Source organism: Hyaena hyaena, unplaced genomic scaffold (genome assembly GCF_003009895.1).
Source record: "Hyaena hyaena isolate Hyena2069 unplaced genomic scaffold, ASM300989v1 scaffold_298, whole genome shotgun sequence".
Classification (NCBI taxonomy): Eukaryota; Metazoa; Chordata; class Mammalia; order Carnivora; family Hyaenidae; genus Hyaena; species Hyaena hyaena.
Genome location: NW_024080927.1, coordinates 229,459 through 242,022, shown reverse-complemented (window position 1 = coordinate 242,022; position 12,564 = coordinate 229,459). Strand labels below are relative to the sequence as shown.

General features: G+C 35.9%; 1 protein-coding gene and 1 non-coding gene across 3 annotated transcripts in view; one reads left to right on the top strand and one right to left on the bottom strand.

The window, feature by feature from the left end:
- Positions 1-12,564, top strand: part of INTS2 (integrator complex subunit 2) — a 53,871-nt gene that overhangs the window by 28,985 nt on the left and 12,322 nt on the right. For both annotated transcript variants that reach the window (XM_039247336.1, XM_039247335.1), the window contains exons 16-19: positions 4,157-4,261; positions 6,284-6,448; positions 7,509-7,710; positions 12,148-12,273. In XM_039247336.1, coding sequence (XP_039103267.1) covers positions 4,157-4,261; positions 6,284-6,448; positions 7,509-7,710; positions 12,148-12,273 — 598 coding nt within the window. The remainder of the gene's footprint in view (positions 1-4,156; positions 4,262-6,283; positions 6,449-7,508; positions 7,711-12,147; positions 12,274-12,564) is intronic.
- On the bottom strand, positions 10,016-10,122 carry LOC120241950. The gene has a single exon (XR_005530992.1). It is a non-coding gene; the product is annotated as a U6 spliceosomal RNA (small nuclear RNA).

Genomic DNA, 12,564 nt, shown 5'->3' with positions numbered 1-12,564 from the left:
TAACTGAAGTTTTTTTGCTTGATTTCAATCTTTTTCCTGCCTTCCTTCCATTAATGTGAAGAATACCAAGCATTCAAAAACAGTATAAAAAAACAATAGAAGAGTTTGATTTTGCCATTAAAATTATCACTGAATTGGACTTTCAAACATAGCTACTTTAATATGAGAAGATCAGATTTAACATAGAAGATATTGGTATGAAGTAGTGTGTTCTATATTTGAAAAAGAAAATTCACCTGTGTTTTAGGCTTGCTAAGTGTATGTAGTTCCATATTTGAATGAAAAGTGTCATTAGAAAACCGTAGGCATTGAGTATATAATGCAGGGAAAATTCTTGTAAGGGCTGTTTTTTTGCTGAGTGATTCACTTTTTGAAAGCTATGAATCAAAGTTACTCTTCAATGTTGGGCAGATCAGTTTCTTTTATTTATCTGAAGTATTGGGTTTTAAGTATACTATGGATTTCTCAGCTCCTTTTTTTCCTGACTATAATCATTAGGGTTATATGGATGATATCCCATAACTGTAATTATAATCTTAGTCAATTTACTCATAAGATGGGCTAATAATAAGCAATAGATAATAGTCTCTTACTTTTATCCATATGTAACAAATTCTGTTTAAAAAAAAAAAGACACTTGTGATTTAGTAGACTGTAGAAGAATAAATTACAAGGAGGTGGTCTGGGGGAGAATTCAGACCATTCACACTGTAGCAGGGACCAAGATACACTCTTATTTTTTATATAAATTAATGTCCAGCAAAATTTAGTTTTTATTTTTTTTTAAATGTTTTATTATTTCTGAGAGAGAGAGAGAGAGAGAGACAGCATGAGCAGGGAGGGTCAGAGAGAGAGAGAGGGAGACACAGAATCTGAAACAGGCTCCAGGCTCTGAGCTAGCTGCCAGCACAGAACCTGATGCGGGGCTTAAACCTACAAACTGTGAGATCATGACCTGAGCGGAAGTTGGATGCTTAACCGACTGAGCCACCCTGGTGCCCCTCTTTAATCCATTTTGAGTTAATCATTGGGTGTGGTGTTAGATGGTGGTTGAGTTTCATTCTTTTGCATGTGGCTATCCAGTTTTCCCAACACTGTTTATTGAAGAGATTATCCTTTACTCATATATTCTTGGCTCCTTAGTTGTGGATCAGTTGACCATGTATGTATGGGTTTATTTCTGGGCTCTGTACTCTCTGTTCCATTGATCTGTGTGTCTGCTTTTATGCAAATACCAAACTATTTTGGTGACAATAGCTTTGGTCATGCAGTTTAAAATCAGAAAGCATGATCCCTCTAGCTTTGTTTTTCTCTCTCACGGTTGCTTTGGGGTCTTTTGTGGTTTCATACAAATTTTAATATGATTGGTTCTAGTTCTGTGAAAAATGCCATCAGAATTTTGAGAGGGATTGCACTGAATTTGTAGATTGCTTTGGATGATATGGACATTTTAATAGTATTGATTCTAAGCAGTCCATATATTACAAATAACAAATATTTATTTGTGTCCTCTTTAATTTATTTCATTGATGTCTTGTTTTCAGTATTCAGGTTTTTTACCTCTTTATTTTAACTTATATGAATAAGTTTTTTCTTTTTCATGTAAGTATAAATGGGATTATTTTCTTAATTTCTATTTCTGATAGTTCATCATTAGTGTAGAGAAATATAATAAATTTTTGTATATTGATTTTATATCCTACAGTTTTATTGAATTTATTTTTTATTTTTTATTATTATTTTTTAATTTTTTAAAAATTTTATTTTTGAGAGAGAGAGACAGCATGAGCAGAGGAGAGTCAGAGAGAGAGGCAGATACAGAATCTGAAACAGGCTCCAGGCTCTGAGCTGGCAATCAGCACAGAGCCCGATGTGGGGCTCGAACCCACAAACCATGGATTATGACCTGATCCGAAGTCGGACGCTTAACTGACTGAGCCACTCAGGCACCCCTGAATTGATTTTTTTAATAGTAGACTTTATTTTAGAGAGAGAAAGAGTACAAATGGGGGAGAGAGGCAGAGGGAGAGAAAGAGAATCCTAAGCAGGCTGCACAACCCTGGGATCCTAACCTGAACCAAAATCAAGAGTTAGACACTCAACTGACTGAGCCACCCAGGTGCCCCTGAATTCACTTATTCTAACAGGTTTATTTTTAAAAGAAAGCACGAGCAGGGGAGGGGCTGAGGGGGTGCAGAGGATCTGAAGCTGGCTCTGTGCTGACGGCATAGAGCCAGATGTGGAGCTTGAACTCATCAACTGTGATCTCATGACCTGAGCTGAAGTTAGAACCTCAACCCACGGAGCCACCCAGGCGCCCCATATTCTAACAGTTTTTTGATGGAGTCTTCATATGTTATCTGCAAAGAGTGACAGTTTTATTTCTTCCTTTCCAATTTGGATGTCTTTTATTTGTTTTTCTTTCTAACTGCTCTAAGACTACTTCCCTCACTAGCAAGTGTTGGAACCAGGTTTTGACTGTCATTGGAACCTATTCTGTTTAACTGCCTTCTGAAACATATTCTTATGGAATTCATACAAAATTGGTGTGGAAAACTAGGATGCTAATTTATTACTCTACAAGGGAGGTTATGTTTAATCAAGAGGTATATGGTCTATATAAGCAATGATTCTCAGCCTTTACTCTAACGCTTGAACTTAATGTACTTCTTGTCTTCAAAAAAATTTGTTGAGTTTACACTTTGTGGTTTGTATTTGAAAAAGAGTGAGTATATGACATATGCTTTGTTAAACTATGACCATCCTTGTTGATCATACAATCCTATGGTGTACAATGAAGTACCTTGGAATGAGGTGAGGGTGCCAGGCATATACAATAAGATGGAGATGAGACAAAGAAAGATAGTGTTGGGCACCTGGGTGGCTCAGTGTATTAAGCACCTGATTCTTGATTTTGACTCAAGTCATGATTTGATGGTTCATGAGATTGGGCCCACAACAGGCTCTGTGCTGTCAGCATGGAGCCTGCTTGCTGTTTTCTCTCTCTGCCCGCACATGTGCATTCTCCCAAAATAAATATACTTAAAAGAAAAAAAAAGATAGTGTTGATTGGTAAGTACCTTTGCTCTGTGGGATATAGGAATCCACTGAAGGGTTTTGAGCAGGTAACCAGAGACACATGATCTGGCAAAATCTGTATTTAAATAAGAGGACTGTGGCAGCCATGTGAAGGATGCAGTAAAGAGAAATTGGAAATAGGGAAACTGGTCCGTAAAAGATATTTAAATAAATGAGTAGGTACTGATTTAAGACCATATAAATAGAAGAGAAATCAAGATGGATTTGTTTTATTTATTTATTTATCTATCTATTATTACTTAAAGAAATTTTTTAAAATGTTTATCTTTGAGAGAGACAGACAGAATACAGGGGAGGAGCAGAGAGAAAGGGAGACAGAATCTGAAGCAGGCTCCAGGCTCCAAGCTTTCAGCACAGAGCCTGATATGGGTGGGTCAAACCTATGAACCATGAGATCATGACCTGAGCTGAAGTCAGACGCTTAACCAACTGAGCCACACAGGTGCCCCTTTAATTTTTAAAAAGATTTTATTTTTAAATAATCTTTACACCCAATGTGGGGCTCCAGCTCACAACCCTGAGATCAAAAGTCACATGTTCTACTGACTAAGCCAGTCAGCCTCTCCTAAGATGGACTTTTTTTTTTTTTTTAATGTTTTATTTATTTCCTGAGAGAGAGACAGCGTGAGCAGGGGAGGGTCAGAGAGAGAGGGAGACACAGGTGGCTTCTCTCACGATTTTTCTCCCTACTAGTTTCAATTTAAGGGCATTTTCCAGATCTTCCCCTTAGATATGTTCTTGCTTTTCCTGTGTATCCACTATTAGGTAATGATTCTTTATTTCTTTGTGAAGTATATTCACATATTAAGTGAATGAAGTGCAATTTAATGTTGTTATTTGTTCCATTTAGGTTGAAGGTTAAGATTTCTGTTGTTTGTAAATTTAGGGCAGATGGGGTGGGGGGAGGGGAAGGGAAGTGATGGGCATGGAAGAGGGCACTTGTGGGGATGAGCACTTGTTGTTATATGGAAACCAACTTGACAATAAACTATTTAAGAAAAAAAGATTTCTGTTGTTTGTTACACTGTTTTTATCTTACACGTTTTATCTTTGACAGCTGCCATGCAAAGAAAGCCCAAATCATATTCGTCTTCTTTAATGGATCAGATTCCTATCAAATTCCTTATTCGACAGGCTCAAGGGCTGCAGCAAGAGTTGGGAGGTATTTGTTTTGCTTGCTTTTTACTGCTAACGTTTCTTGTTAAAAAAATATCATACTGTGTATAATGTTATAAAGTGTAATAGGTGCTCAGTGGTAAAAAGTCCCAACAATTCAGGAATGAAATTCCTCTTTACATCCCTGTCTTACTTCTTGCATTTCCCCTTCCTCAAAAACCTGTTTTATTTCGTTATGTAATTTCAGACATTTTTTTCTGTCAGTTGGTTTCCATTTTTTTCTGTAAGTTGAACCATATGAAATTGCAGGTATTCAACTTTTTTTGACCTATAAAAATAGTTTTGAATGGTTGAAGCTAATAGCTACACAAATGTAAAAAAAAATGTTTTTTTAAACTATAAATGGTATTATACCCTATCTCTTTTGAGACTTGCTTTTTTCTCTTGGAGTCTTAGAAATACTTTTATGCCAGTACCTGTAGATCTACCTTATTGCTTTTAATTGCTCCATAGTATTCCATACCATGCAATTACAGATTTTTACTGTAAAACTGTCAAATAGACATATAGTAATATTTTTTGAAATTCAATTTTTTTCTTAATTTAACACCCTCTTTATAATGTTTGAGTATGGGTTTTTTGTTTGTTTCTTTGAAGTTGGAGTTTTCTTTTTCTTTGTTATGGTTGGTTTCAAGCAGGAGCAAAGATGACCTTTGGTCACATAATTTAGTCAGATGTCTGCATTTATTTACTTATATCTTTGCATAATCTTTTTCAAGGAAATAATGTTGTATTTGACAGTGTTGGCAAGTAACATTTTATTGAAGAGATTATGAAATGTAGATTAATTTTCACTATCACTCATATTGTGACTGTTTTGGGATAGTCTTAACTATACAGGTAGTTGTGCATTTAGATGTCTAAACTTTAAAATAATACGACTTTTGATTGTTGCAGTATTTTTGCCAATAGAATTATTAATTTTATGCAGTTTCTATGACAAAGGAAGCAGATAGACTCTCTACTAGAGCTAAGCAATGGTATGATGATTTAAGTTGCATAATAAGGAGATGATTGGATGAAAAGTGCTTTTATTACACCTAATACTATTACTGACACTCTTACAACACTGATGAGGATGATGATAATAGTATAATAACAGCAATATTTATGTGCCATTTTGCATAATAGCACTTCATGTATCTATTCAAGACATTTTGTACAGTAGAATTATTTATTTTATCATTGATATTTTACAGTAATAGTTCTGCATAGTCAAACTATGGTATAAGCATAGCATAGCGTAGTCTTGTTACAAACAAGACTTTGATTTAGTAAAAGAAGTTTCTTATTCTTTTTGAGCTTCCTTAACTCTTCTTGAAGGAAGACCAGTGCACTGTCTTGTAGGTATCACCAGTACTGTTTTGGTTGGCTGACATACTTAGCTGTATGACTCTGGGAACTTTAAAAAATGTCTTTCAGTCTGTTTCCTTACAGTAGAATGAAGACAATGTTGCTTAACTTGAAGGGCTGCTAGGGAGAAATGAAAAAATGTGCATAGAGTGCCCGAAATCTTTTAGGCACTCCAAGGGGGCAACTTTGATTTTACCCATCTGTAGCAGTGATTCTTAACTGGGTTGGAAGAGAACATATGTTCGTCTGTAGAAGCCTATCAGAATTTCTTGGTGAGACCTTTTTCAAACCGTACATAATCTCCCCCAGTGGACATGACTTTCACCTTCTTTTCCTTCCTCCCTCTTGAGCTATTGCTATGTCAAATGACTTTTCCTGATGGGAGACTTTTATATTGGGATAGGGTAGAAGAAGGCTTGAGAACTTTTGATAAAAGTAGTAGTTTCCACCTTTTTGTGTATCAAATCAGTTGGGGATCTTTAAGTAGAACCTCTAGCTGAACTACTGAACAGAAGTTCTCAAATGGTAGCATGCTTGCACAAGAAGTGCACATTCTTTTGGCCTGCTGAAAACGAAAGGGACAAGGGTAAGGGAAGAGAGAAGATTTTGGTATTTGAGAATGAAGAATCCAGTTGACTTCTTGTAAATTTTCAAGGGTTACATTCTGCTTTACTACGTCTCCTTGCAACTAATTACCCACATTTATGCATTGTGGATGATTGGATCTGTGAAGAAGAAATCACAGGAACTGATGCCCTATTAAGGCGAATGCTACTGACCAATAATGCTAAAAACCACTCTCCTAAACAACTCCAAGAAGGTATAGTAAATTGGATATTGCTTTTACCCTGTTGTAATACAAAGAGATGTTATAGGCTCATTGAAATCTTCAAATCATGCAGAATTTGCCAAACTTTCTGGGGTATATTAACAATATTTGGTCAATATATTTTAAGTAATTTTCTTTGAGTTTAAGGAGTTTTAGCCATTTCTCTCTAACATGCTTGTATCTGTTTTCTCATAGTTTCTATGTTCATCACTAAACAGGTCACGTGGTTTTAGGAAGGTCCTAAACTGGTCAGAAATAAATGCTATGGAATAGAGCAATGTACTTGCTGTTATTGGATAATGTTCAAACACTGTCAAGTAGAAATGTGATATGAGCCATATATACAGTTTTAAACTTTCTATAGCCACTTTAAAAGAGTAAAACACAGGCAAAATTAATTGTAATAATTATTTAGTTACTCCAGTATATTTAATATATTATTTCATCAGGTAATCAATATAAGAATATTAATGAAATATTTTACTGTTTTTCTATACAAAGTCTTTTAATGTGGTATGTATTTTATATTCACAGCACATCTCATTTTGCACTAGCTATATTTCTTAAGTGTTCAATAGTCACATGTGGTTAGTGACTATTCTCTTGAAAAGCATAGTTCTAGATACTTTTTACTAACAGCAGTGTGCTGGGTACTTACATCCTATAGAGGGGGCCACCCAGATGGAAGATATCAAGAAGCTTGAATCTTAATGAATGTTACTACCAAGAGCAATATTTGGCTATATGTTCATGTTTCAGTCCATTTTTTAAATTAGTCTGAATCACCAAGGAAATGACATTTGTCTTTGGATCACTAATGTACATTTTTAAATGAAAATTTTTTTTATGATATAACTATACTTGATATGAATTTTTTACAGGGCTCTTATTTTGAGTATAGCCACTATGGCCAGGATTGAAAGTTTTATGCTTTTTGAGCAACAATGTTTCCTTGATTTTTGTGGTGTGTAGTCTGATAGGACAGTATTACCAAATATTATTTGGTAAGTTGTCTAGAATGTAGATCATGACTGCTAAGTTTTCCTTTTAGCATTTTCAGCTGTCCCAGTAAGTCACACACAAGTGATGCAGATTCTAGAACACTTGACTCTGCTCTCGGCCAGTGAACTTATACCGTATGCAGAAGTATTAACAGCCAATATGAACCAGCTGTTGAATTCAGGGGTTCCACGGCGAATTCTTCAAACGGTCAATAAACTATGGATGGTTCTTAATACTGTGATGCCTAGAAGGTAATTTCAGTGTATTGTTTCGTGTAATAAATAAGTGTATAGCAGTGATTGTATATAATAACCTAAACTTAAATGTTGAAAAAATTGTTGAGTATCTGACAATATAAATAATTTCTAAAGACCACTAATTAAAGAGCTGTTTTAACTTTAAGGGAAAGAGTAAACTTTATTTTAAGAAACAGAGAGAAACTTTAAAGTATTTTTAAAAATTTTTTTTGAATGTTTTATTTATTTATGAGAGAGAGAGAGAGAGAGACATCATGAGCAGGAGAGGGTCAGAGAGAGACACACACACAGAATCTGAAACAGGCTCCAGTCTCTGAGCTAGCTGTCAGCATAGAGCCCGACGCGGGGCCCAAACCCACAAACCATGAAATCATGACCTGAGCCAAAGCTGGACGCTCAACCGACTGAGCCACCCAGGTACGCCAGAGACTTTAAAGTATTACCAACTTGAGAAAGTTCTTTAAAAATGAGTTCTCATGTATGGTCATTTGTGGCTAATTGTGATTTAGATCACTCTTGTGTTTTCCAGCCATTGCCATAGCTTCAAATTTTGGTGCACATTAAAATCACCTGGAGAGCGTTTAAAACCCTTAACCCCCAAGTTGTAACCTATGCCAATTAAATCAGAAGGTCTGTTGGTGGGAGTTAGCCATTAGTATTTTTTTTTTTAAGGATTTCCCTAGTGATTCTGGCATGCAGTAAAGTTTAGAGAACACTGGGTTAATTATTTTGCCTTTAGGAAGATGAATCTCTCCTGTTCCATATATTGCATCAAAAACATCTAGTCTAAATAGGTGATGAGAATGAAGGAGTGCACTTGTTGTGATGCGCACCGAGTGTTGTATGTGAGTGTTGGATTACTAAATTGTACATCTGAAACTACTATTACACTGTATATTAACTGGAATTGAAATAAAAGCAAGAAAAGTACTGTTTAAATAGAAAAACAACCAAAATCACCTAGTAAAAACAGTGCGGGGCTGGACTTACCTGAAATTTTGATTCAGTACGTCTGGGAATATTTATACTTTTTATTTTTTATTTTTTTAAAATGCTTATTTACTATTTTGACAGAGAGTGCATGTGCACGTGCAAATGGGGGGTAGGGAGCAGAGAGAGAGGGAGAGAGAGAGTTCCAAGCAGCCTCTGATTCAGGGCTTGATCCCGTAAACGGTGAGATAACGATCTGAACTGAAATCAGGAGTTGGACACTTAAACTAACTGAGTCCCCCCAGGAGGCCCTGTACTTTTAGAATTTAATGTTTACTTATATCAGATAAATGCTCATAACTTAAGAACATAAATAATATATTCCTTCCCATTTTAGACTGTTGCTCCCCCAAAACAACTATTTTCAGCCCTTTTACCTTTTTATTCTGGCGTTTATGTCTCCCCATCTATCTCAGTAACTTACTTATAATTACAATGATTTCCTGACTTTCAATTTAGAAATTATCTTATGAATTTCCACTATACAAGATAAAGAGTTAGCACTTTTACCTGATTCCTCCCCCATGAGTTCCTCTTCCCCCACTACATAGTTTCTCTTCCTCTATGTCTCCCAGCACAGTAGTATCAAAATCTTTGGTTGAAGCAATATTCAGTGTGCCTATTAATTATGACTACATAAGTCCTAATTTTATAGTTGACCTGTGTAATACCCTTTGATTACAATTTCCTTCTTATACAAATGCCTTTCTGTATGCATCACACACAAACCCTGAGTAATACTTCCCTCTTCCATTTGCTTGGAGTTTGTTTTGCCTTTGTTTTTTTTTTTAATGTTTTATTTATTTCTAGGAGAGAGAGAGAGAGAGAGACACCGCGTGAACAGGGGAGGGTCAGAGAAAGAGGGAGTCACAGACTGAAACAGGCTCCAGGCTTTGAGCTGGCAGTCAGCACAGAGCCTGACGCGGGGCTCGAACCCACGAACCGCGAGATCATGACCTAAGCGAAAGTCAGACGCTTAACCGACTAAGCCACCCAGGCGCCCTGTTTTTGTTTTGTATCAATTACTAATTCACCCCTAAACTTCATTATTGAGGGGAAATTTACTTTACAATTAATTATAACTCATCAGGTAATAATATATCAGTAACATTTTTTTCTTGGAAACATTCCTTTCATAGCTTTCCATCTTCATTTTTCAGTTTGGGTCATGCACAGTAGCCATCCTGGAATTGCTTTTGTCTCTGTTGGATTCTGTGTCTTGGTTTAGTTCCTCATTTTATTTATTTAGTTATTTTTTTTAATAAATAGTTTATTGTCAAGTTGGTTTCCAACAACACCCAGTCAGTGCAAAAATATGGAATGCTTCACGAATTTGCGTGTCATCCTCGCGCAGGGGCCATGCTAATCTTCTCTGTATCGTTCCAATTTTAGTATATGTGCTGCTGAAGCGAGCACTAGTTCTTCATTTTAGTGAGTGGAACGCACACTCAAGTTGCTTCCTGAGAAAGTGAGTTTAGGAAACTTATTTATTTTTTGAGACTTGAATGTGTGAGGGGGTTTTTATTCTTCCCATCACATGTGATGATTATTCTTTAGCCTGGGTGTAGAATTCTAGCTCAATTTTCCTTTCAGAAATTTGAAGTCTTTGTTCCACGGAATCAGTTGAGCTTCCCTTGTTGCTATTAAGTAACCCAATGATATACCAATTCCCACTCCTTTGAATGTAACCATTGTTTTTTCTCTCTTAAATTGTAGTGTGTTTTTTTTTCTTCTATTTTCTGGAATTTCATGATGGTGTATTTCGGTGTGGGTCTTTTTTATTCATAGTGTTGTGTGCTTGGCCTTTTTTTAGTCTGGGACTTATGCCTTCATCTTCATTTTTTTTTTAATGTTTATTTATTATTTTGAGAGAGAAAGAGAGAGACAGAGTGCAAATGGAGGATGGGCAGAGAGAGAAGGAGGGAGACACGGAATCTGAAGCAGGCTCCAGGCTCTGAGCTGTCAGCACAGAGTATGGTGTGGGGCTTGAACCCACAAATTGTGAGATCATGTCCTGAGTTGAAGTCATATGCTCAGCTGACTGGGTCATGCAGGCACCCTTAATGCCTTCATTTCTAAGGACATTTTAATATATATATTTTTTCTTCAATAGTTTTTTCCCTCTGTTTTCTGTAGTTTTTGTAATTTAGATTTTAAGCCTCTTGGTTTAAACCCCCTGATTTTTCAATTTTCTCTCTTCTTTTTAAATTTGTCTTTTGAATATACTTCTGTATATTTTCTCAGTGTTATTTTCTCTTTGTTTTGAGTTTAAAATTTTTGTTATATTCTTAATTCCTAAGAGTTCTTTCTTTTTAAAAAAATTTTTTTTAATGTTTTATTTATTTCTGAGAGAGAGAGCAAGCGTAAGCAGGGGAGGGTCAGAGAGACCCTCTGACCTAGCTGTCTGACCCTTCTGAGCTAGCTGTCAGCACAGAGCCTGATGCGGGGCTCGAACCCACCAACTGCGAGATCATGACTGCAGCCGAAGTTGGACACTTAACTGACTGAGCCACTCAGATGCCCCCTAAGAGTTCTTTCTTACCTGAGTATTTTTAAATGCTTACTGTTCTTATTTCATATATGCAATATTCTATCCTTTAAGGATATTAATTATAGACTTAAGAAAAATTTCTCATTCCTGCATTCTCTATTTCTTTGAAGTTTCTTTCTGTTTGTATATTTTTAATTTTTATTTATTTATTTTTATTTGAGAGAGCAAGGGAGGGCCAGGGGGTGGGGAGAGAGAGAATTTTAAGCAGCTCCACGATCAGCACAGAGTCTGATGTGGGGCTTGATTCCATGATGCTGGGATCATGATGAGCCAAAATGAAGAGTCAGACCCTCAAATGACTGAGCCACCCAGGCGCCCCTCTGTTTGCATATTTTAATCTTTTTCAAACTAGATGTTTTCCTTCGATGTCTGATGACTCTTGGCTGTCCACTCATATGTAAGAGTGTGCAAGGTCTGTGTGCAAGGTGGGGCTGATGAACTCTGGGACTTCCCTGTAAGAAATCAGGTACTCTTCATTTTGACATATCCCTCAGTAATTCTAATAGGCAGTCAAGTTGGTAATCACTTTTATAGTTCTGATGTCTAATCTCAAAGTGGCATCTTACACTGAGATAGTATGATGATATGGAACCATGACTTGATTTATGAGTCCAGATACATTTTCAAAGTGCTGAGATTTTAATTCATACTTTTATATGCCATGATTATTCCATTATAACTATGAGGATTTTTGAAACCACTTTTTGTTTATTATCTTCGTTTTAGAGACATCATACTAAGTTAGATTTCTCTAGTTCTTAATTTTTCCAAGTTCATTCACATCTTTTAATAAATTTTTTCCTGATGTATTATTCTAAGTTAGGACTAGATGGCTCCAGGTTTCAATTATAATATAGCTGTTTTTGAACATATGATTATTTTCTTATCAGGCTGTGGGTAATGACAGTTAATGCACTTCAACCTTCAATAAAGTTTGTACGACAGCAAAAGTATACTCAAAATGACCTGATGATAGATCCTCTCATTGTCCTAAGATGTGATCAGAGGGTACACAGGTATGTGTCATTTGAATTTCATTTTTATTTTGGAGTTATACTTTGGAGAGTCAACTGAAATTGAAGAAATTCTGTATAAACTTATATCTTAGTGTTATTACAGGTAATTGGGGGTATGAGCTGTGGGTTTTTTTTTTTTTTTTGTCTACAGTCAACTTTTTATTCAGTTTAATATGTGATTAGTAAAACAGCCTTGTTGTCAGCATTTTTGAAAAAGGCTTTTAAAAATTGGCTTAGCATGAACCATTATGTACACTAAAGCTGTGATCTTTTTGTCATTTTCAGTTATGA